Here is a 24473-nt window from a genome sequence, read left to right on the forward strand (position 1 = left end):
ATGTTTTACATTTGTTAAAATTGTTTGAGAATTTTCTAGGCACTTTTTCTCTCGCCAGAAAACGCCCACCCGGATTCCGTTCACCGGAATTTTTTTTACTTGAACTTCAGGGATCTTAAAATGACCGTCTAATTTAGACGATTCTAATAGTATAAACTTTTTCGAAAAACGAGATTAGAAATGTTAGAAAAATGTATTTTAAAGAAAAGAAATAAAACATTTTTCTGTTGGAACAATATAAGTATTACAGATCCGTTCAATTGGACCTTCGCCCTTTGATTAACAGATAATCTAATCTTACGGTATAAAGGAATTGGATTATTAAAATATTAATTAACAGATTTTGTCTTTTATAAATCCAATAATCAGTATTTATCCCTAAAAACAAGCAACCCATCACCTGCAAAGAGAGAGAAACACAGTTGTATCGCATAAGAGAGAGAAAAAGGTAACGTCTTCCTCAGTCCGTTGATCGTCCGTCGATGGTTCTTCTTCTTCACCGGAAAAGACAATAATCCTCGTTAATCCTCAGTCTAGTTGATCGTTCGTCTTTTCTGTCGAAGAAATAAATGGCTGGTAGTTCGATTGGAGTCAATAAAGGGCTGAGATATAATAATCTCAGGTATCTCCATTTCTTGTTCCTCCTTCCTCTGTATCCATCTCTTCCTCCTCTTTCTTCTCCAGTAAGAATTTAATCAGTTAGTCAATTTGATAAGTATGTCGAATCTAAATTAGGGATTTTTATTGTTATGCATACATACTAGGGATTTTTATTATTTGCTATGTTAATGCAATTTAATTCTCATTTTTAGTGGATATACGGTCTCCAATTTCAAATCAAATTTGCTAACACTCCTAGGATCTTAACCACTATTTTTGGGTTTTAAGCTTGTGTTGAAATACTCTGTTCTAATTCTTCAGATTCTCATTTTAAATAATGTAATAATCCAATTTTGTGTTACTAATCAACTTTTAATCTTCTCTTTGACATCAAATTTTGAATATGTCCTGGGATGTTTACCATTGCAGAACAAATGAGCTAACTAAAGACAACAGAGCCATAGAGAAAGGAGGCGTATAGGAACCGTACATTGCCAGAAGCTAGCCATATTTCTCTCTTTCGTGTCCTTTGATGAGCAACATGAACACTATTAAGAATAGCTTTTCTTTATGCCTATGAAATTCAGCTTTGAGGTTTAGACTATCAATGGAAATGTTATATACAATTTAGAGGTTTACCATGATTTTTATTAATTATTGATTGGTTTGATTTGTGTTTCAAGAATGCAGTGCTCATGAGTGTGAATGTAATATTGATATTGGGAAACCTTGGTGGCTAAGGTACATTTTCTGAAACTTTTTGTTTTTGGATAAATGCAAAAAATATATTTGCTTTTTTCCCATTGATGAGTTTTAATTTTTGTATTCTTGTGTTCATTGTATTGTATGTATATAACTTTTTTAAGTTTGGCAGAATTGTACAGGAAGCTATGGCATGGACATTAAGGGACTAGCAAAGGCTCCAAATATAAGAAAGTAAGCCAGCTTTAACCCTATCAATAAAATTATAATTTCTAGTTGGGAATCTAAATCTTAAAAAAAAAGTAATTAAAAATGAAGCTTGAGCATGCTAAAAATTGGTAATTTTAAACTATCATAACTGATATAATTTTTTTGATGCAGCTTCTTGGTTCCTTCAGAAATCACTTTCTTTCAGCGTATTTGGCTGCTGCATTTGTTAAGAAATTGAGTAAACTATGTTTTTTTTTTTGGTTAAAGGAGTAATGGTTTTGATTTTTTTTTTTTATTATTCTTATAAGCTCCATTAAGCCATTTTGAGATTTGGAATAGATGTAAATACAATGTTGTTTTAGTTATAAATCCACTTTTAGCATTAGTAGTAGCAAATAAAAAATTTCATTCTTTAATCTTAGTACCTGAAGTCATATCTTCGCTTGTTATTAATTGAATTTGTTTTGATTTCCACCATTCAAATTTAACACTATATTTTAACTATTAGCAATGAAAATCAAGTTGAAAGAAGTTATCATATTAAGACAAAAATGAAATGTATAATACAGAGTTGGTTTTTTTTTTTATCTAATAGATAGCTAGAAAAACATTCATAAATATGAGCAGGCTCTGCAATTAGAATTCTTATAAATCTTGAGTCTTTATACCAAGTGACCGTCTTCAACAAATGCATTGTCGACTTCAGTATCTACAATCTTTGACCTAATAAACATAGTATAGTCTGAGCAAGTTAACCAAACATAATAAAGATGGATATAACACAAACATATACATATATATGAATACGCACCTAACTGATGTGCATGATTTTTTGGTATGTTTAGTACTTCGGCATATAGAGCAATGTCTAACTTTTCCCTTCCCCTCTCTCCATGATATTAGTCGTTTTCCACTACCTTTAGTCTTCACTTGAAAAGGATCTAGATAACGGTTTTCTTGCGAAGTTCCAGTTATGGAACTTTTTGTATAAGATCGTTGAACAGAAATATTTAATTCCTTAACTTGCTCCAGTAACCCTTTAATTGATTTTTTAACAAACTCAGTCCCTTCCATTGAAATAGCAGCCTCATCAATTAAAGTAGAAGCAAGTTTGAACATACTATTGTGTCTTATTATCAATGAACTATCTCCACCATCTTGACCTTGACATGATTCTTTATGAACTCGTGAAAATCTTGTCCATCGTCTCAAAATATACTCTTTTGGCAACTCCATAATCTGTTTCACTCGTAAAAGAGCCAATATATGCCTGCAAGGAATCCCTTCAAATTCAAACATTCTACAACTGCATGTCACTATGTTTGACACTTTATCATGTACAAGTGTTCGCATTCTAAAGTTGTTAGCAAACACATTGTTCGCCTTGTAAACATCATGAATGTCATCCTCTAGTACGACATCAACTAAATAGCTATTACTATCATGAAGCTGCACTTTAAAATATTGAAAATACTTTTTAGTATACAGATGAGTCATTTGGTTCTCCATTAGCATCCCTAACTGCAAAACGGGTGTCTCATTCAAATCTTTATGATCTTTAGCTAATTCTTCATGCCTCTGATGAGCAATTGTCCTATTAAAACGTGTGATAAAATCTATTAAGCTGTTTTCTTTACTGCAATAACGCTTAAAGAATGTATGTTCAGTTTCAACCCTCTGGCTACTTGACATCCCTGCTGAAAAATATTTATTGACATATGCAGGAATCCACTTTTCACGCATCTCATATATTTTTCTCAACCATTCATGAGCTCAATTTTGTGCGAAATTTTAGTTTTGTATGTTTCAAAACCATATAGCTAGTTTTGTACTAAAAAAATTAAAAGATGAACACAATTGATTAGTTATTCGCGGAATTGGTTACGAGCAAAGCTCGTGAACAAATAAATGAGTAGCACGTGAAAAGCTCATGAACATGATTTTCAGTTTGAGCTCAAACTCATACTCATCAATTTACTAATGAACCGAGCACGAATAGGCCAAAACTCGACTCGGTTTACCACAATTAAAACCCTATCCACAGTATAAGAAAACATAAAATTCCACTCTTTTCATTAATGATTCAGTCCAAATAAAATTGTTTTTTTCTAGTCCTTTTTATATTCAAATCCTACTAATAGAATATTGAGAAGCCATGGGCGACATAAGCATTTTTATGAGTTATTTTGGGCAAGAATGCTTGATTTTCTTATTACGGTATTTGCATTCCTCAATATTAATTTGTTTATATGCATTTGTTTTGAGACAAGTGTATCAATGAAATTAATTTGGAGATGAACAATTGAAAGAAATAATCTTGCTCATTCCAGAAAAGATGAATGGATACAAAACAAAAGTTTGCACTTTCAAATAATGGCAAATTACGACTTCTTTTTTTTTTCTTTTTCAGTTAAATTATTTTTTGCAAGTTGCTTTCTTTTTTGACAGTGGTTGATTTATTAAAACCAATTTGCAGGATCTTTCCTATTTATTTCATCCTACTTTTTATGTTCTTGAAATTGCAGTTTTTATATTCAACAGATATAAAAAAGATAAGAGGAAGAACCTTGAGGGATATAAAAAAAAAGGGAAAGAGGAAGAATGATCAACTAGACTGAGGATTAACGAGGATTATTGTCTTCTCCGGTGAAGAAGAAGAACCATCGACGGACGATCAAAGGACTGAGGAAGACGTTACCTTTTTCTCTCTCTTATGCAATACAACTGTGTTTCTCTCTCTTTGCACGTGATGGGTTGCTTGTTTTTAGGGATAAATACTGATTATTGGATTTATAAAAGACAAAATCTGTTAATTAATATTTTAATAATCCAATTCCTTTATACCGTAGGATTAGATTATCGGTTAATCAAAGGGCGAAGGTCCAAATAGTGTTTGGATATCAAGGTCCAATTGAACGGGACTGATAAGCATTATATTGGAACAAATGGTACACTGATTTGAAACAAATGGTACACAGATTTGCAACAATGTAAGTAGGATAAAAAAACGTACCCAGAAAATTATCAAAAAATTTCAAAACATGTAAAACATCATTTTAAGAAACTTTAATTCTTGGCTCAAAAAGATATTCCTTATAGTTTTGACCCAATAAATTGTTGAAGCATGTAAAATGGATAAAATTAAGGAACAAGTTTTATTGGAACTAAACCGTAAGAAATCTCATTTCGACCCAAGAATTAAAGTTTCTTAGAATAATATTTTACATTTTCTGAAATGTTTTGAGAATTTTCTAGACACTTTTTTTTCTCGCCAGAAAACGCCCACCCGGATTCCGTTCACCGGAAATTTTTTTACTTGAACTTTAGGGATCTTAAAATGACCGTCTAATTTAGACGAGTCTAATAGTATAAAATTTTTCGAAAAACAAGGTTAGAAATATCGGGAAAATTTATTTTAAAAAAAAATAAAACAATTTCTGTTGGAACAATATAAGTATTATGTTGGAACAAATGGTACACTAATTTGGAACAATGTAAGTAGGACAAAAAAACATGCCCAGAAAATTATCAAAAAATTTCAACACATGTAAAACATCATTTTAAGAAACTTTAATTTTTGGCTCAAAGCGAGATTCCTTACAATTTTGACCCAACAAATTGTTGGAGCATGTAAAATAGATACAATTAAGGAAAAGTTTTTATTGGGACTTAACCGTAAGAAATTCCGCTTCGACCCAAGAATTAAAGTTTCTTAGAATAATGTTTTACATTTTCTGAAATTTTTTGAGAATTTTCTGGGCACTTTCTTTCTCGCCGGAAAACACCCACCCGGATTCCGTTCACCGGAAATTTTTTTACTTGAGCTTCAGGGATCTTAAAATGACCGTCTAATTTAGACGAGTCTAATAGTATAAAAATTTTTGAAAAACGATGTTAGAGATGTCGGAAAAATGTATTTTAAAGAAAAGAAATAAAACAATTTTCTCTATCATCTATTTCATTTTATTTACAAATTTGTCACCTTGCCCTTTTTAATTATCATCAAAACTACGTAGTTTTGTTATGTCACACAATAAGCTCATTGTCACACTCTAACCCCTTGTCACACTAGATCTCACCCCTATTCATGTAAAACTAAAAGTTTAATATTTATCTAAAAATTGCTCTAGCCTTTTGAGTTGCAAAATCACTAATTAAACTTTTATATTCAATGTCTTTTAATGTCTCATTTTCAATAGATAATAAAGCTAATCCATTTAATGTTTCTTGAGACATAGTAGAACGCAAATAATTTTTAATCAATTTTAATTTTGAAAAGCTTCTTTCTGCAGATGCAACTATTACGGGAATTGTTAGTAAAATTCTATAAATAATAAAAGAGTTCGGAAATAGATAAGATAAAAAAAATTCAAATAAAAAAGACTGTTAAAATGAATTTGATGAAAAGATAATAGTGGATTTGGAGGATTTGTATAGAAGAATAAGTCTACCCATTAATTTGTTTTATTTGACTTACTCATACTAATTATATAATATATAAATATATTCTTCCTGTAATCTATATTCTATATATACATTGCCTTCTTATTATCAAGTTGGCCCCTCTATGCATAATAAATTGAAGTTCTAGGATGGGCTTCTTCAAAAAAAAAAAAAAAATTCCAGAATGGGCCTAATTATTTGAAAACTTTATAACCTATTATACTAAACTAAAATATATATAAAATATATATATGAGGCCCCAATTTTTAGGGGGGCCTAGGTAGTGGCCTTGGCTGCCTTAAAGGCAAGCCGGCCCAGCCATCAACTCAAGGTCATTAAGGAGACTAATTGGGTCGCTTTTGAGGTAACAGATCTCAAAATCAAGAATGCTTGAATAAAGCATGAGCTATTACAAATCCAGAACAACTCCAAACCTCCATATGAGCATTGAGTTTTTCTTCATAGTTCATTTTTATGAATACTTTCGAAAGTCGATAGTCATCCCATAGGGAGCTAGGCTAAAAATCATCTAATAACCACCATAAAATGAGGTATGGTTTGTTCTCTTTATGCAAAAAATTTAGTCCCACGTGGACTGGTATAACTGTCAATAGACATGTAGAAATTCCCAATAGAAGCCTGAAGAAAAAGACAGCTCACATGGAGAGTTCCAATCAATTATTCAACAAAGACAGATGGCTCCCGAAGGGAGAATGTGGTTTTGTTTTCTGTAGAATAGATGGCTTCCGAAGGAAGAGACAAACAATGGGAAAAGTTTTAATTGATTATTCAACAAAGCCATATGGTTCCCTAAGGTAGAGTGGGGTTTTGTTTTTTTTTTTTGTAGATGGATTCCGAAGGTAGACTCAGGTCATGGGAACAATTCTAAATCAATTATTGAACAAAACTAGATGGATCCCGAAGGGAGGGCGAGGTTTTGTTTGTTATAGGCCAGATGGCTTCCGAAGGAAGAGTCGGGTCACATGACAATTCTAATCAATTATTCAACAAAGCTAGATGGCTCCCAAAGGGAGAGCTGGGTTTCATTTTCTGTAGGTCAAATAGCTTTTATAGTAAAATTTGGGTCACAGGAAAAATTATAATCAATTATTCAACAAAGATAGATGGCTCCCAAAGGGAGAGTGGGGTTCTGCAAGTAGTTCCGAAGAAAGAGTTGTGTCATGTGAAAAATTCTAAATCAATTCTTCAACGAAACTAGATGGCTCTCGAAGGGAGAGTCGGATTTTATTTTTCTACAGGTCAAATGGATTCCAAAGGAAGAGTCAAGTCATAGGAACAATTCTAAATCAATTATTCAACGAAGCCATGTGGCTCACGAAGGGAGAGTGGGGTTTTGTTTTACTATAGGTCAAATGCATTCTAAGGGAAGAGTTAGGCCACATGAACAATTCTAAATCAATTATTCAACGAAACTAAATGTCACATAAAGAATTCTAATCAATTATTCAATAAATTCAGATGACTCTTAAAGGGAGAGTGGGGTTTTGTTTTTCTTTATGTCAGATGGATTTTGAAAGAAGAGTCAGGTCACAGAAAAAATTCCAATCAATTATTCAATAAACCCAGATGGCTCCCGAAGGGAGAGTGGGGTTTTGTTTTCTATAAGATAGATGGCTTATGAAGGAAGAGTCGGGTAACAAAAAAGGTCTAATTAATTATTCGACAAAGTCTCCCGAAGGGAGAGTAGGGTTTTGTAGGGTCTTCTCCTGGATTGTTTGACGAGAGTGATCAACTTTTGGGACAGGAGAAGACTTTCACCGACAAATCAAATAACATCAAGACAACAACAATTTTTTTTGGTCAACCTGTTCGAAATTCCAGGTAGTATCTCTCTCTTACTTTTTCATATTTTGTTACATTGTTGTATATTTGTTTTTACCTCTTCAAAGTAGGGCCAAAGCATTGTTGTTTTTCAAACATCTACTTTAAATTCAGTTTTCTAAAATTGCACACAATACATAAATTATGATAAAGTAGGGGTAACTGTAAACACTACAGTCGGAGTCTTTTGATGAAAACTTTTGAAAGATGTTTGGAAAATATGTTAAAAAAATGGATCACGAAAAAATCACTCATTAGGAAGTCAAAGTCAACCATTTCCCATTCAAAATCCAAATTTTTGAAAGAACCAAATTGAATTTCACAACATCTTAGTGAGTAATGTCCCCCGAGAGTGTCATAACAGATTTTTCTGGGCTCAATTTAGAGATCTAACGAAGAAGCTGTGACTATGTGAAATTTCGGGTGAAATCTAGGATAAAATTAGAAAATAACCTTAGATATGATTGTTTTTAGCCTTGGGCCATGGAATACAAAAATGTTCGGATCATCAAAAGATTCCAATGGAACAAGAATCGTAAAAATCAGAGATCGAAAAGGTCCTCATTTATAGGAAAAATTACTGCTGACGTTTTTTTGGCGGAATGTTCCGTCGGTAATCCATTAGTGCGACTGGGTGCTTGGTATATTTCCAAAAGAGACTGTCAAGTATGTTTGTGTATATACTTGACTTCTCTATATTGATTTAAATCAATTCAAAATAATAGCTTACCAGTTAAATCAATTGTTTAGGTTATGATTTTGTTTAAATATGATTCGGGATAGACCTTAGCTCCTTGATGGAATTTTTCACAATTTGGGTGGTTCGCATGATAGTTCACATCTTTAATGGGTAAATTATACACATGGCCCTAAACTTTACCAATTTTCCCGGTATGGCCACTAAACTTCAAAATGTAACATAAAAGCTAATGAACTTTACACTTTTATGGCCATTAAACTTCAATCAACGCCTCAAAATGACTATTGATTGTCTCAAAATAAAAAAAAATTCAAGAATTAATAATATTCTAAGCAACTTTAATTCTTAAAATTTTTTATTTTGATATCATTTAGGTGTTGTTTGGATGAGAGAGATGTGACAGAAAGCTCAAAAAATGGTAATTTTGGAAAATAAAAAATATTGTTTCATGTTAAATATCATTCTGGACAACTTTAATTCTTGAATATTTTCATTTTGAGGTCGTTAATGGTCATGTTGATGAGTTAATTAAAGTTTAATGGCGACAGGTGTAACAAAGTGTAAAGTTCAGTAGTCATACCATGAAAATTGGTAAAGTTCAGTGGCCATGAGTTTAAATTACCCTATTTCTAATCCAATTTTTTGTGTTTTTGTGCTTAAATCTGATATTGAAATTTTGCTAGTTAATATTATTGATTTAGATGATTTAATTTATTCATAAATGATTCGAAATAAACGAACCACATTGAGATAAATTACCTGATCATTCAGATTATGATAGTTACAAAGTTTCTAAGTCTATTCAATTTGGTTCTTTATATTTAATCTATGTTTAATTAGTTGATTGATAATAGTACAAGTTAGTATTATTGATCCCCAAATGATGAATTGGATATGGGCATGCCTTAGTGAGGTTTAATCTCGTCTTTATCATCTAAATTTCACGAGTTCATAACTTTTAATTTTATTCACTTTGGTCATTGTAAGCATATTTTCTATTATTAGCACATTTAAACCAATTAATCTTATTTTAATTATTTTTAGTATTCATTCCACAAGTTTATATTTTATTTAACTTTTAGAAGTTACTAAAAAGTGTTTTGTGGAGTTTGGGGATGAACGGAGCGGAAAATGGGTGAGAATTGAGGGCATAACGTTGCAGATATTTCTGACGGAATACTATCAGTAAATTTCATTGAAAATAGAAACATGCCATTCCAAAGTTTTACGAATCTTTGATAGATGAAAAGAAGGAATATGAAATAGGAAGTCGCTCGGCAAAGGTGGCTTCGTTCAAAGAACACAGACGGCCAAATGAATCTGATTTCACGCCTATAACTAGAAATAGAGGTAATATCCCGATTATACTACACAAAATCGATATATAATTTTAGTGTTTGAGTTTAACTTAGTAGGTAATGTGTCAATTTTTTGGATTGACACACAAATTTCTGGATTGAGCTAGACTTGATACGCTTACTTGAAAATGACATGAAATGATATGAATATTTAAAATTATTTGTTACGTCCTCTCATATTTTTACATATCACATTTATTAATAAAGATAATAAAATTATAATTATTAATTACAAACACGACTTGAACCTCTTATATTGTTACAGGTCATTTTAGTTTTGATAACGTCTGAAATGTTATCCAAGGAGTAGTATGGAAATAATCCATAAAGCAAAAGAGTCGCCAGCATCATAACCGGCCACGTGTCACCAAGGTAGATGGAAAAGCTAGTATGGTCGTATCCCTTCCACGTAAGGGATACACCAAGGCGGGAGAAAAGACTGGCGTGGACGTATCCTTCCCGCATAAGGGATGCGTCAAAACAGATAGTTATTGATCCCCCATTATGCATCATGATAGTTATGAGGAAAAGCGTGGAAACGTAACTAAGTAAGAAGCCTTTTTAAAGCTATTACACTGTTAATAAATGGCATTAAATGGACAATGAAGGCACGACTATTCACTTCTATTGCCATTAAAGCTATAGGTTACGGAAACTTATATAAATATCCCAGCATCTTGGAATCAGAGATACACTTACTAGCTCTATAGCACTTTTGAGATTATTATTATTAATTTCTTGAATATCATACTGACTTTGGCATCGGAGTGTCCCCCACTAATCCCAATGACACCTCACATGGAAGGAATTCTGATCCAAGTGATTTCACAAGTTATCAATTGGTGCGGTGAGCGTGGAGCTCTTATATATTTAGAGTTTTTCACAAGCAAAAATAGCCACTGATGGGATACCACCCACTACTGGGGTCACTGACGGGAACACCACTATAAGGGTCACCCAAGTACGGTTACTCAAAGTAGACCAATCTCACCTTTTTGCCACAGTAATTCTATTATACAAATGCAAGACGCATAGGATTCCTCACCCTAATCATTCTTGCATGACATTGGAATAGCAGTAGCAACACATTTGGGTCAAGAATCTAGTGATCGTGTGATGCAAATGTTAAGAAACGTTCCAGATGCGCCAGCAATTGGACATAGTCAACCGCTAGGGAATATCCCAAGGGGAAGCGTGCTCAACGGTTCTAGAAGTACCAACCCAGGAATATGGGAAAATCGTACAACGATTACACCAACATTACTACAAGACGGTTCGGTCATGGGCTCATCTACGGATCATAGCTCCTTCATGCCACCTTGGGCATCAAACCCTCTAGCAACTCATAATGCAAACCTCGCAGTTATCACTCATGAAGGAAGAAATCCTCGGTGAGGCCTTTTTGGAAAGCTGGACAGACCCGAAATACCCAGAGATTAGTGGCAGTTTGACCCAGTTTTTGAACGCATGATACCTCAGTAGAGGGACCGCCCAAATCCTCATGAAGTAATCTTGTCATGACTAATGGCAGATCAATTCCGTAATAGTGGAATAGAATATTTCACCCCTCCACATCATGGGGAAAGGGGCATAGAAGACGAGATACGCCAACGAGTACTGGAGACCTTGGAACAACACAAATATTCGACCAATATACAAGGACCCACCAACAGGGATTCGCCATTCACAGCACTTATCCTCAATTATGAAAAAGATAGAAGATTCAAAGCACACACACTACCACAGTACAAAGGTGATGGGAATCCGGAAGCCCATGCACGACAATACAATGAGTTAATGGATGTCTGTGATACCAATAAAGGAAGTATCTGTAGAGTTTTTCTACAACCCTCAAAGGCCCAGCTTTCTATTAGTTCTAATCCCTCCAAGTTGGATCAATTGATGGATGGGAGCAGCTAGGTCGTGAGTTTTGCACAAAGTTTGCTGGATGCATTCCTCCGGTGGTGGCCTGTCAAAGACTATACGACCTTGTGCAAGGAGAAGACCAATCATTGAGGAAATACATTGACAAGTTTAACCAGTTGTGTGTTCATATCATGATAGTTGACCTTAACACAGCCGTAGAGGTAGTGATCCGCAACACAACATGCAAGAGATTAAGAGAAGGTCTTATTCAGAAATGCCCCAGGTCTTTCATGGAGTTGATTGAAATGGAAAAAGGTTTATGGAAGCTGACGATGTGATAAGGGAAAGGCAAACCATGATGAAGAACCGAACGAGCCTAAAGGTAAGGAAGTTTTTCATGATACACCTTTAAGAAAGAGGAACACAAAAAAAGCCCATTTATACCCATTTGAATGCTCCCAGGAGAGAAATCCTGATGTGGATTGAGAAAAGTCAATACAAATGGGACATCCAATATCCTGTCAACAAAGGAGGGGGAAATGTAGAAGGAAATGCCAAAGCCTATTGCCGATTTCATCGGGTGAATGGCCATGACACAGAAGCATGTTGGGAACTATCCAAAAAGATAGAAAGAGGCAAGTTGGATAATTTTGTTCAAAATGATAAAGATCAGGGAGACAAGCAAAGGATTTAAAGAAAAATTCAAAAGGTGTCATCAATGTTATTGCCAATGGACCAGGATATCATCCGCCAACCAAGAAGGCCAAGATGGCTGTTGTTGACAAAACATCCCTTAATTGGCCATTGTTGGGTCTGGCCCTATGATATCACCACATGCGAATGCTCTGGTGATCGAATGGCCATCAAAGGTTAGGAGATGAAGCGAGTAATGATTGACACTAGCGGTTCATGCAATGTGATTACAAGAGGGGCATTCGCCAAACTGAAGATATATCCGATTAGAGTCGAAAAAACATTTGTTGACATCTTAGGCGTAACCGGACATACGATCCAAACTAAATGACAGATCATATTGGAATGCGAGATAGAAGATGAGGAACAAGCCTGTAAGGGAGAGTTAGAATTTTCCGTCATGGACGGACAATTTCCATACAACGTGATCCTGGGAAGGCCTTTCCTTTCGGAAACGGCGGCTCTAATTTATATCCGCCATTTGACGATGTACATCCCAACAAAAAAATGAGGAGTCATGATAAAAGGAAACCAGAAGATGGCATAGGAAACTTACTCTGCGTCATTGGTTATACGTCCTCAAACCAATGAGGAAAAGGAAGAAGAACCTACCACAACGGCCCTGGGCGAAACCGAGTTATTTGTGATAGTAACTGGCAAACATGTGCGAATTACAAAGAATCTGAAGCCCAAAATCAAGGAAGCCATCACAAAAGTGTTGATCCAATGCGAAGGGGTCTTTGCATGGGAGAATGAGATCCTCACAAGGGTCGGTCCAGATGTGATAACTCATAAATTAAACCTGTCAGATGATGCAACACCCGTTGCGTAGAAAAAATGAAATCATGGACCTGAAAGACAAAAAGCGATCGATGAAGAAATTGCGAAGCTAAAAAAGGCGGATGACATCGAAGAAGTGATCTATACCCAATGGTTAGCTAATGTTGTGCTTGTTAAAAAGGCTGGAAGATCCTATTATATGTGTGTTGACTTCACTGATCTCAACAAGGCATGCCTGAAGGATAACTATCTTTTACCTTGCATTGATATTCTAGTAGATGGAATAGCAGGGTACGAAGTATATTCATTCACGGATCTTAAGTCTAGCTACCACCAAATATAGATGGAACCCTCTGGTCGATTTTCAAAACATCATTTGTCACCCACTAGGAAACCTATTGTTTCAAGGTCATGCATTTTGGATTGAAGAATGTCGGAGCAACATATCAGAGGATGATGAACCGAATCTTTGAGGGAAAGGAAGGTTAAACTTTCTTCGTATATATGGATGATATGATTATTAAAAGCATCTCAATGGAAAGACGCGCAGAGGATATTAGAGAGATCTTGCAAATCATCCATAAGTATAATGCGATCCCAAAAGCAGAGGATATTCGAGTGTCCCCCACTGATCCCAAAAGTACTCACAACGAAGGAATTCCGATCTAAGAGATTTCATAAGTTATCAAGTTTGTAAACACGTTAAATGACCCCACCGTAATAATAACGAACTTTTAGATGATTAGTATTGCATATTAATATTAAATATTTAAAAATATTATCTTCTTATATATACATATTCTTTTAAAAATATTTTCATATATTTTTTAAAAGTCATTATTAATATATGTATATAGTAATCATTTAAAAAAATATGATATGAAATTGTCACTAATCCAATTAGATTAATATGATAGGAGAATCAAAAATTAAAATCCACCTCTAGATTGAAGTGCTTTTAAGGAGTTTTTATACTAAGCATTTGATTTTCCATATCACTTAGAGGACTCCCAATTCATATTTAGATACGTGTATTATGACTCTGTTTAATAATTAAAATAGTAGAACCTCTTATAACATATATAGATTCATGTTACATATGACAAAATACGTATAAACGATCATTCATTTGACATGGAAAACCAGATATTTCTAATAATTTTTCACCTCGAAAAAAAATGAATGAAGAAAATCTATTATCTCTATTTAAGTATCCCTTCTATTTCCTTCTCATAAAAAACAGTTAATTTTTTTTTTTTTTTATCGTGCGTGTCCTCTTAACTCATAATTAAATAGTCATCATGTTTTTCTTACCAAAAAAAAAAAAAAAAAAAAGTGTCCATGAATAATGAAACGAAGATAACGGATTTTCTTGTGGGAATGAGAATTTTTTTGGCTTGTCATCACCACCACGTGTCATAATGTCAAAAACTGACACGATGGTGACGAGAGAGAATCCCATGGGATTCGAATCACTTTGATGCTTTAAAAAGGGACCCACCTCAACAATAACGTTGAAGAAAAAGAAAAGGGTAAATTTTGTCTCTCCTTTTTTGTATTAGACCGTTGTGGAAACCATTGAAACTTTAAACTGCATCTACACGAGCAATTAATAAAGAAGTGAAGCATCTCAATTTCTAATATCTATCTATCTATGGCTGATCCAAAACCAACTCTCCAATCTCTTGAACCCATCTCTCTTATTCTTTCTCAGCATTCATTAGGATCAGTCCCGCTACAACTCACCTCTGATACCTACACCATGGAGAGAGGACCAAGATACAGAGCTTATGCTGAGCTACGGGACTCTAAACTCAGAATGAACAACTTAAGGCACCAAGAATGCAAAGTTTGTGATTTGAAGCAAACCACACCAAAGAAACAGGTCAAATTTCAAGCTAGAAAAGGGTACTCTTACTCTGTTTTGGCTCAATCGGTGCCGGATTTTTCTGCTACATTGAGAAAAGAGAACAGAAAGCCGCCGGAACTGACTCCTCCGTCCAAAAAATGCTCCAAGGTAAATACGATTTTGTCCAAGTCGGCGAATGGTGGAGAGAAAAGGAATGGAATGGCGAGAAAGAGTTATGCAAGTGTTGAGGAATTGAAAGGATTGTCTATGGCTGCATCTGCGGCAATTAATGGAGGGAGAGTTGGGAGGGAGATTAGCAAGACTGTCACTGTGTTGGGTTACAGCCACAGGCAGCTATATTAATTCACGTTTTCTAAATGGGATTTTTCATTGTTTTTCGGGATTTTTTCGTTGTTTTATTCTACGATTCTTTGATTAAGAGAGCGATTGGTAATATAGATGATAAACTGTTTTTCGCAATGGCGAATTTGTAAAGCTTCAGATGTAATCAGTACTATTCATGTTAATATACATGCTACATTGGAATTTCAACATTGGCTTAATACAGTCCAAAAAAAACTTGATTTATCCACTGAATTTTTGAAGTATTCCGATAGCCCTCTCAACTTGCATAAAATATTCAGTTAGATCTCTGAATTTGCATAAAATTTAATCAATTGATCACTCGGTTGTAAAAAAAGTATGTTAAATGCAGAAGAGGTATTCCACGTGTCTTAAAAAAAAGTAAGACAATCAAAATCGAGGTATGCGGAAAAGACAAATTTTATAGTTTGAGCATTTTTAATCTATTTTTGAATTATTTAATAACATTCTAAGATGCATGGAATACATCTTCTACATTTAACTTACTTTTTTTTTTGTAACCGAGTGATCAATTGATTATATTTTACGCAAATTCAGAGGGCTAACTAAACATTTTATACAAGCTGAAAGGGCTATCGAGACACTTTGAAAATTTATGAGGTCAATCAAGTTTTTTAGACAAGTTCCGAAAGTAAATGATGTATTATGTTTCCAAATTTTGATAACAATTCAATTCTTCCCTGACTTGAATAAACTATCAAATATATGAAAGTCTGCTTAAACCTTGGCTATATAAAAAAGAATGTGCAATATAATTACATCTAACATCACATGTTGGATGTGTGTACAAAGAAAAAGAAAAAGAATATAGTTTGTTTACTTTCTCGGTTTGAGATTTGTCAGGAACTCTTTAGGTGAATTTTTTCCTATTAAAACTTTCTACATATGTTAGAACTCAAACTTGTTGGGGTTTAGTGCCCTATAGCCAATTATTGTAGGATATAAATCAGTTGTAAACGAATCGTTCATTATCGTTTGTTTTATAAGATATAATATATTTAACTATATAAATGCATTAATTTTTTTATCAGAACTAATTAAAATAAATAAAAGAAATCTCGAATTTATTTAAGTGACCATAAAGTGTTCATGCAAGCATGAAGTGAGACGCAACTCTATAATAAATCAATAAACTTAAAACAACTCCAAGTCAAATAATATATTCATGGGATTAACATAGTGCTGTTGAGACTTGCACGTAATAGTGTTTTCTATTGTGAACAGAGAGCTGGTCTTACAAGCTTTAGTTATGGAGATATCTAGACAGTTACATGGATCCGGTTAAGGAGTTAATTAGGATTGGGGACCCGACTTGAGATAACGGGATGGATGGATTTATCTAATGTCACATGTTTAATCTCAAATTATATTAGCAGGTATAAGTAATCACCAGACTCAAATAAACATTAAATTAGTGATTTTGAATTATGCAGTGTAGTGCTTTGACTCTGTCCGAAACAGAGGCTACTATGGGGTGTGTGAGGATAGACGTTGGGTATCACATAAAGTAATTACAGGGTAGTTAATGTTAGATTGGGTATTCGTCACTCTTGATAGATATGAGATATATCGATGGCCTCTTGTGGAAGAATTAACCGAAACCCTTGCAAGGTGATAGGGTTAAGAAAAGAAATGGAGATTTCACTTAACCTATATATATTCAAAGTTAATTATACCTGGACAAGTAAAATAGTCGTCTCATTATATGTAACTTGACATATTCCATAGTTACAGAATATACCTGATGAAGGATCAAATTATACTAGACCTAATGCAGAAAGGTAAACGTCAGAATCAACCTGGCTTCTTATAGCTCTAGGGGAATATGACGATTTTAACAATAACAGTTTTCACACTCATTCCGTTATATGTTTAGTTTAAATTGATTTGGTTAAATCAATTTAAATAAACATATACGACTAGTTGCCATAAGAACCTAATTGGTCACACACAGAATTAAGATCGAAGGACGGAATGGTAATTTAAGAGGGAGGACTTGAGTGGGGCGAAATTTATAGGGGTGATATTAAGTTGATTTAATTGATTTATTTAGATAATTATAATTAGATTATGTTTATGGTTAAATCAATTAAAAGATAATGTTAATTAGATAGTATAATGTGAATATATCTCTAAATAATTATCCTAACTTAATGAAGTATGAGATTAGAATTATATTTATTAATTATATATTTATATTAGATATAAATTATATGAATACTTTATTTATTTAATTACAAAACCTATTAGAAATCTAATTAACCAAAACCTAATGGGATTAGGAATATCAAACAATATAAGTAGCCCCCCTATGCTATGAATGTCGGCCAGCACACATTCCAGACAAGAAATTCTTCTCGAACCTCACTCGAAAAATTAGCTTTCTAGTTTATTCGTGTCTTAGTTCGTGTGGATAATGTTAGAGGCAATCTACACTTGATTGTTTTAATTGATTGGTTACTAACGTTTTAGTTTTGTTTTTGTTTCTGTTCGTGATTGACAGTTGATATCCTCATAGGCACTTTGTTTGCAACTGTAGATAGTTTGTCAATAAAGGTACACATGTTTAATCCCTCTTTATATGAAAAAAAGTTAACGGATATTGGGAAAGAGAAATAGATAAAATTTTATAATTCCGCTGCGTCTAGTCTTGTCTATTTTCCTTCACAGGTATCAGAACGAGCGTTAAATCCGTTATTTCATAAATGAAACTATTAAATATTAAAGATGAGATTAATAGGTTTTATGATTCGTTTAATTGACAAATGAGATTTGTAGGGTTAAACGATAAATAAAACGCTGTTTTTTTATATGTGATATATGTGTTTGCGGATTAGTGGTTCACCCGTTTGAATCTTTGAAAAATTTGGTTTTATAACGATTTAATTGAAACGGTTTGAATCGATTAATTAGGGATATATATATATAAGATCCAGTGTGACAAGGGGCCTAGGTGTGCCGAGGAGCTTATTGTGTGACATAATAAAACTAAGTAGTTTTGATGATAATTGAAAAGGGCAAGGTGGCAAATTTGTAAATAAAAAAAAAGAGGCTAGAGAAAATTGTTTTATTTCTTTTCTTTAAAATATATTTTCCCGACCTTTCTAATCTCGTTTTTCGAAATTTTTTATACTATTAGACTTGTCTAAATTAGACGGTCATTTTGAGATCCCTGAAGGTCAGGTAAAAAAAATTCTGGTGAGCGGAATCCGGGTGGGCGTTTTCCGACGAGAAAAAAAGTGCCCAAAAAATTCTCAAACAATTTCAAAAAATGTAAAATAGTATTCTGAGAAACTTTAATTCTTGGGTCGAAGCGAGATTCCTTACAGTTTAGTCCCAATAAAACGTTTTCCTTAATTTTATCTATTTTACATGCTTCAACAATTTGTTGTGTCAAAACCGTGAGAAATCTCGCTTTGAGCCAAGAATTAAAGTTTCTTAAAATAATGTTTTACATGTTTTGAAATTTTTTGATAATTTTATGAACACATTTTTTATCCGACTTACATTGTTCTGATAGTGTACGAAATTGTTCCAAATCAGTGTACCATTTGTTCCAACATAATACTTATATTGTTCCAACAGAATAAATCAGCGTATCAAGTTTTCCAATAAAATAGTTATACTATTCTAGTATAATACTTATATTGTTCCAACATAATAAATCAGTTTAGTAATTGTTCCAAATCAGCTTACCAAAAATTCCGGTGAGCGGAATCCGGATGTGAGTTTTCCGGCAAGAAAAAAGTATCCAAAAAATTCTCAAAAATTTTCAAAAAATTTAAAATATTATTCTGAGAAACTTTAATTCTTAGGTTGAAGCAGGATTTCTTACAGTTTAGTCTGAATAAAACATTTTCCTTAATTTTATCTATTTTACATGCTTCAACAATTTGTTGGGTCAAAACCGTAAGGAATATCGCTTTGAGCCAAGAATTAAAGTTTCTTAAAATAATGTTTTATATGTTTTGGAATTTTTTATAATTTTCTGAACACATTTTTTATCCTACTTAATTTGTTCCGACAGTATACGAAATTGTTCCAAATCAGTGTACCATTTGTTCCAACATAATACTTATATTATTCCAACAGAATAAATCAACGTACCAATTTTTCCAATAAAATAGTTATATTAATCCAGTATAATACTTATATTGTTCCAACATAATAAATCAGTTTACCAATTGTTCCAAATCAATTTTATTATCTATCGTCTTCAATTTCATTTTTGTTTTTTAGTATTTAATATAGTATCTTCAAATTTATATTAGTTATATTATTTAGAAAATAATTCTAATTCTTATATTATTCCAACAGAATAAATATGTGTACCAATTGTTCCAACAGAATAGTTATATTGTTCCAACAGAATACTTATATTATTCCAACAGAATTGTTACATTGTTGCAACAAAATATTCCAACACATAGTGCTGAAAAGTAGGACCAAAAAGTACCCAGAAAATTATCAAAAAATTTCAAAACATGTAAAACATCATTTTAAGAAACTTTAATTCTTGGCTCAAAATGAGATTCCTTACAATTTTGACCCAATAAATTGTTGAAACATGTAAAATGGATAAAATTAAGGAAAAAGTTTTATTGGGACTAAAACGTAAGAAATCCTACTTCGACTCAAGAATTAAAGTGTCTCATAATAATGTTTTACATTTTCTGGAATATTTTGAGAATTTTCTGGGCATTTTCGGGGTTCTCACCGGAAAACGCCTACCTAATCACCAGATTCCGTTAATTTAGGACTAAACCGTAAGGAATCTCACTTTGAGTCAAGAATTAAAGTTTCTCAGAATGATGTTTTACATTTTTAAAAAAATTTTGAAAATTTTCTGGGCATTGTTTTCTCACAGAAAAACAGATCGCCGGATTCCGTTAACCAGAAAGATTTTTACCCGAGCTTTTGGGATCTTAAAATGACCGTCTAATTAAGACAATTACAACGGTATAAATTTTTTTTGAAAAAAGAGGTTGGAAAAGTGGGAAAATACATTTTAAAGAAAAAAATAAAACAATTTTCTATTTCCTTTTATTTACAAATTTGCCACATTTCCCTACTTAATTACAAAGTTGGTCCTTGTTACACCATAAGACTTGTCTCACCGTAAAAAAAATTGTCACACTGATCTAGATTTAAGTTTGTTCATTAATATTAAATTTGACTTTTCAAACTTATAAAATTGCCATCTGATGACATGGCTGTCGCTTAATAATTTAATTAAATAATTATAAAACTAAAATTCACTTCAACTTAGTTCAAACCACCTCCTAACTTCATGCCAAGCCAAGCAATAACTCAAACTCGTTGTCTAAAGTACAAACCATTAATACCCATAAATAAGGCTTAAATGTACTTATTTATGCTTTTTCGAATTACTATGTGTTTGCACCATAAATAATTTTTGGCTTTTTAATTATTTTTAATATATTAATTGGCCTAACTGACATCTAAATAGATTTTCCAATAGTGAATACCAGGGGAAAACTATTTTCTAAGATGAACCTCAAAGCGAACCTAAGGTAAATCAAAGGGACATCAAAAGACCAATTAATATTTTAACGTGTATTTTTGTGAGCCAATTAGAATGCAGGAAAGTTAGAAAGTGTCATAATCAATTTCATCATGGAAGTCAAAGTGGAGCAGTTATTCAAGACATGGACTGAATGTGGAGAACGTGACTTGTGGAAGCAAGAAGTTACCTCCAACATCTATAAAAGGAAAGAATCACGATGAAACAAGCCCAACTCAAGAACTCAAGAACTCAACACAACTACCCAAAACTCTAGCAATTCACCTTAGACTTCAGCATTTTACAATTCTTAGTTATTCCCTTAGTTTCAATTTTCAGATCTAAAGTTCAGCACATCATTTCCTTTCAATTTTATTTTATTTGTTGTTTCAATCATTTTCTGTAGGTCGGTATCGTTTTGATAATTGAACCCTTTAGGAATTTTCGGTCTCTTTAATTCTTACAATCGTTTGATATTTAGAAGTTAGAAAGCGCACCCAATTTCACTCCATAGTATGAGAATACTATAATTCTCTGGTACGCCCGTAATTTCCCACAAAAGAGCCAAACAAAAATTGGCACGCCCAGTGGGACCCAATCACAATGCCGCCGAAGAAAAGTGATAAGAGCAACAAAGATCATGTAGTTGCAAGTTCTGAAGAAGAAGAGGTCATGGCAACAGGCACTGTTCCACAGATGGTGGGATGAATCAAAGGGGAAAAGGTTGCTAGCCCTAGAGGAGAATCATGGATCTCTACAGAGATCCAAAATTCACCATTCTTGGAGAGGCGTTTCAGTTCCATCGAGAAGAATATGGAAGCTCTACGAAGTGACATAGATTTGAAGATGGATAAAATACTCCAGAAACTATCAGAACCAGGGGTAATCAAGAATGGAGAAAACCATGTTCCTCAAGGCTCCCCGGAGTCCAACGAGGGACGTGGGTTGTCCGGCGCTGAGAAGTATCAAATTCCACATTTGAGGGACGAAGTTGTCTTACAAAAGGCCGCTAGTTCAGCAGGCCAAGAAAATACTGGTAAGTCACCCGTTTCTCAATATTTTGGAAACACTAATCCTACCTCCCATACAGCTTCGTATCATGAGGAGGCGGGAGGCCACCATATCACTGGGGACATGGGGGGCAACTATAGAGGCAATGGAAGGAACACTGGATTTCTTCATATGCCTTACGATCACCATCAGAATGGCATGCCTCAACAAGTTCCAGCATTCAATATGGAGGCTGTGAGAGAAGTTGTCCAAGAGCTGTATGGGCTTGGCCTTCGTCAAGTTGGCCGCCCTGAGTTCCACAAGCCTTACCCTCATGCGATTGACATGGAGAATCCTTACCCAAGGGGATACAGAGTACCTGACTTCTCCCTATTCTCTGGGGAAGATGGCTTGTCAACTTTGGAGCACGTAGCAAGGTTCACGATCCAGTGTGGAGAACTTGCCAACTACCCTAACTTCAACCATCTCAAGTTGAGGCTTTTCCCAAATTCTCTGACGGGACCAGACTTCACTTGGTATGCTACTCTCCCTAGGGACTCCATCCATGGTTGGCAAGATATGGAGAGGCAATTTCACACTCAGAAGGGAGGTGAAAGAGCAGACCAGTTCATTTCTCGTTTCAAAAAGATGAGGAACAGATGCAATGTCTATCTCCCAGAGGTGGAGTACGTGAAGATGGCCCAGAGGGGACTTGACATCGAGCTGAGGAAGAAGTTCCAAGGAATGGAGTTTAGAGACTTTTATGAGTTAGCTGCCAAGGTGACAGAGTACGAAGATCTGTTGAGGGAAGAGAGTCACAGAAAGAAGAGTGCCATGGGAACTTATTGCCAAGAAATATACCACGAGGTTGCACTGGCAGATCTTAAAAGTACAGGGACTCATGTTTGCCCCTTACTCCACTCCACCGGAGGACATGATGCAGCAAAGAAATTTTTCAATGATAAACCTCTGCAATTCAGCTTTGATGTGTCCAAGAGTGATGCTCTCTTTGACTTTCTCTTAAAGGAGAAGTTTATTACTTTACATGCAGGTCATAAATTGCCAACAAAAGAGGAAATCAAAGGGAAGACATATTGCAAGTATCATGATTCCTGGAATCATGCAACCAACAATTGTTGGGGCTTCAAGAATGCAGTTCAGGAAAGAATCAACAAGGGAATTCTTAAGTTCCTAGAGAAGAAAGAAGCAATGTTGGTTCATGAAGATTCGTTTCCACCGGTGGTGACTATGAACATGGTGGCAGTGGATATGCGAGATGTCCTCAATAGGAAGAAGGGAGACCTTCGTTTGAAACTTAGAGAGTCCAAGAAGGAGAAAGGCAGAAGTTACCATACTTGGATCCCTAAGGAGTATCTTAGAGGTCCCGATGAAGTTCAAGCTAACACTAGTGAGCAAGGAGGGCAGAAGTGAAAAATTCGAGTAGAAGTGAAGAGCATCGGAGGGAATCATTATGAAAGAAGAGTTCAGACTGAGAGGAATCAAAAACCTCTAAGAAGTGAATTTCACCGAGAGAAGTATCCCTCAACTGCCAATCAGAGGAGACCTCGTTTTGTGGTGCCTCAAGTAGAAACTTCTGGTAAGTGGCGCGTGGTACGCCATAAAAAGTTCCCCCAACCTCTTACAAGAACACAGAAGAGAAGGATGCAACGTAAGAGAGCAGCTGCTGAAAGACATCATGATGGGAAAGATGAAGTAGGGGAACTAGTGGAAAAAGAATAAGTGCAAGCTGGTGATCCAGAGTCAATAGTTTCAGAGAAGGAGCCAGAGGAAATCATTCAAAATGTGCGAATAGGTGACATGGTGATACCTATCAGGTGTGCAACAACGTCAGTGACATTGCCAGCAGATTTCCTAGGAAATTCAAGGGATCATCATGTTGAAGAGGAGAAGAGTTCACATATTCCTGAGAAGAGAGATTCATTCACCAGTGGGGTCTCAATTCAATCGAGTGGCCTAAGAGAACCAAAAAGAGTGGTTTTTGAGAAACCTGCAGATAGCATGACCAAACATATTAGGCCTCTTTACATCAAGGCACACCTAAATGGCAAGCCAGTATCAAAAGTGTTGATCGATAATGGCTCTGCAGTGAATATCATGCCATTTAGGATGATGAAGACCTTGGGGAAGTCAATAAAAGATCTAATTACCATAGAGGTTATGGTGCCAACTTTCACAGGGGAAACCACCAAAACCCCTTAGGAGTTCTGCCAGTAGATATTACTGTGGGAAGTAACACATCTATGAAAGCATTATTTGTTGTTGATTCAACTGCAAGCTATCAAATCTTGCTAGGGAGGGACTGGATTCATGCCAATTGGTGTGTGCCGTCCTCACTCCATCAATTCTTGCTTTTTTGGAAAGGAAATGAAGTAGAAGTTCTCCGGGCAGATGGGAAACCATTTACAACTCAAGCTGATTTCGTGGAGGCAAGGTACTATGATGGAGCTGTGGGTCCAATAGAGTTCAGAGGTGAAAGCAAGAGAGGAGGACCCAAAAGTATCACCTGGAAGA

General features: G+C 34.5%; 1 protein-coding gene and 2 long non-coding RNA genes across 4 annotated transcripts; 2 read left to right on the plus strand and 1 right to left on the minus strand.

Annotated features, from left to right (window-relative positions):
• The first annotated feature begins 388 nt into the window (after positions 1-388).
• LOC136201737 (uncharacterized) lies at positions 389-1894 on the plus strand. Of its 2 annotated transcripts, XR_010674089.1 has the most exons (5): positions 389-622; positions 1030-1194; positions 1284-1341; positions 1475-1536; positions 1684-1894. It is a non-coding gene; the product is annotated as an uncharacterized lncRNA (long non-coding RNA). The 2 variants fall into 2 exon arrangements; XR_010674083.1 differs by having other exon boundaries at positions 1030-1341.
• Positions 1895-2046: 152 nt separating this feature from the next.
• Positions 2047-4337, minus strand: LOC136201753 (uncharacterized). Its single transcript, XR_010674100.1, has 3 exons — positions 4079-4337; positions 2324-2782; positions 2047-2235 (listed from the first exon to the last, which is right to left on the minus strand). It is a non-coding gene; the product is annotated as an uncharacterized lncRNA (long non-coding RNA).
• Positions 4338-14765: 10428 nt separating this feature from the next.
• Positions 14766-15595, plus strand: LOC136210507 (uncharacterized). The gene has a single exon (XM_066001785.1). The coding sequence runs from the start codon at positions 14849-14851 to the stop codon at positions 15404-15406; it is 558 nt and encodes a 185-aa protein (XP_065857857.1). The 5' UTR covers positions 14766-14848; the 3' UTR covers positions 15407-15595.
• The last annotated feature ends 8878 nt before the right edge of the window (positions 15596-24473 follow it).

Source organism: Euphorbia lathyris, chromosome 1, assembly GCF_963576675.1.
Source record: "Euphorbia lathyris chromosome 1, ddEupLath1.1, whole genome shotgun sequence".
In the NCBI taxonomy this organism is placed as follows: Eukaryota; Viridiplantae; Streptophyta; class Magnoliopsida; order Malpighiales; family Euphorbiaceae; genus Euphorbia; species Euphorbia lathyris.

Bases quoted from the DNA above. Each gene is read 5' to 3' on its own strand.
- LOC136210507 (XM_066001785.1), top strand. From the start codon at position 14,849: ATGGCTGATCCAAAACCAACTCTCCAATCTCTTGAACCCATCTCTCTT.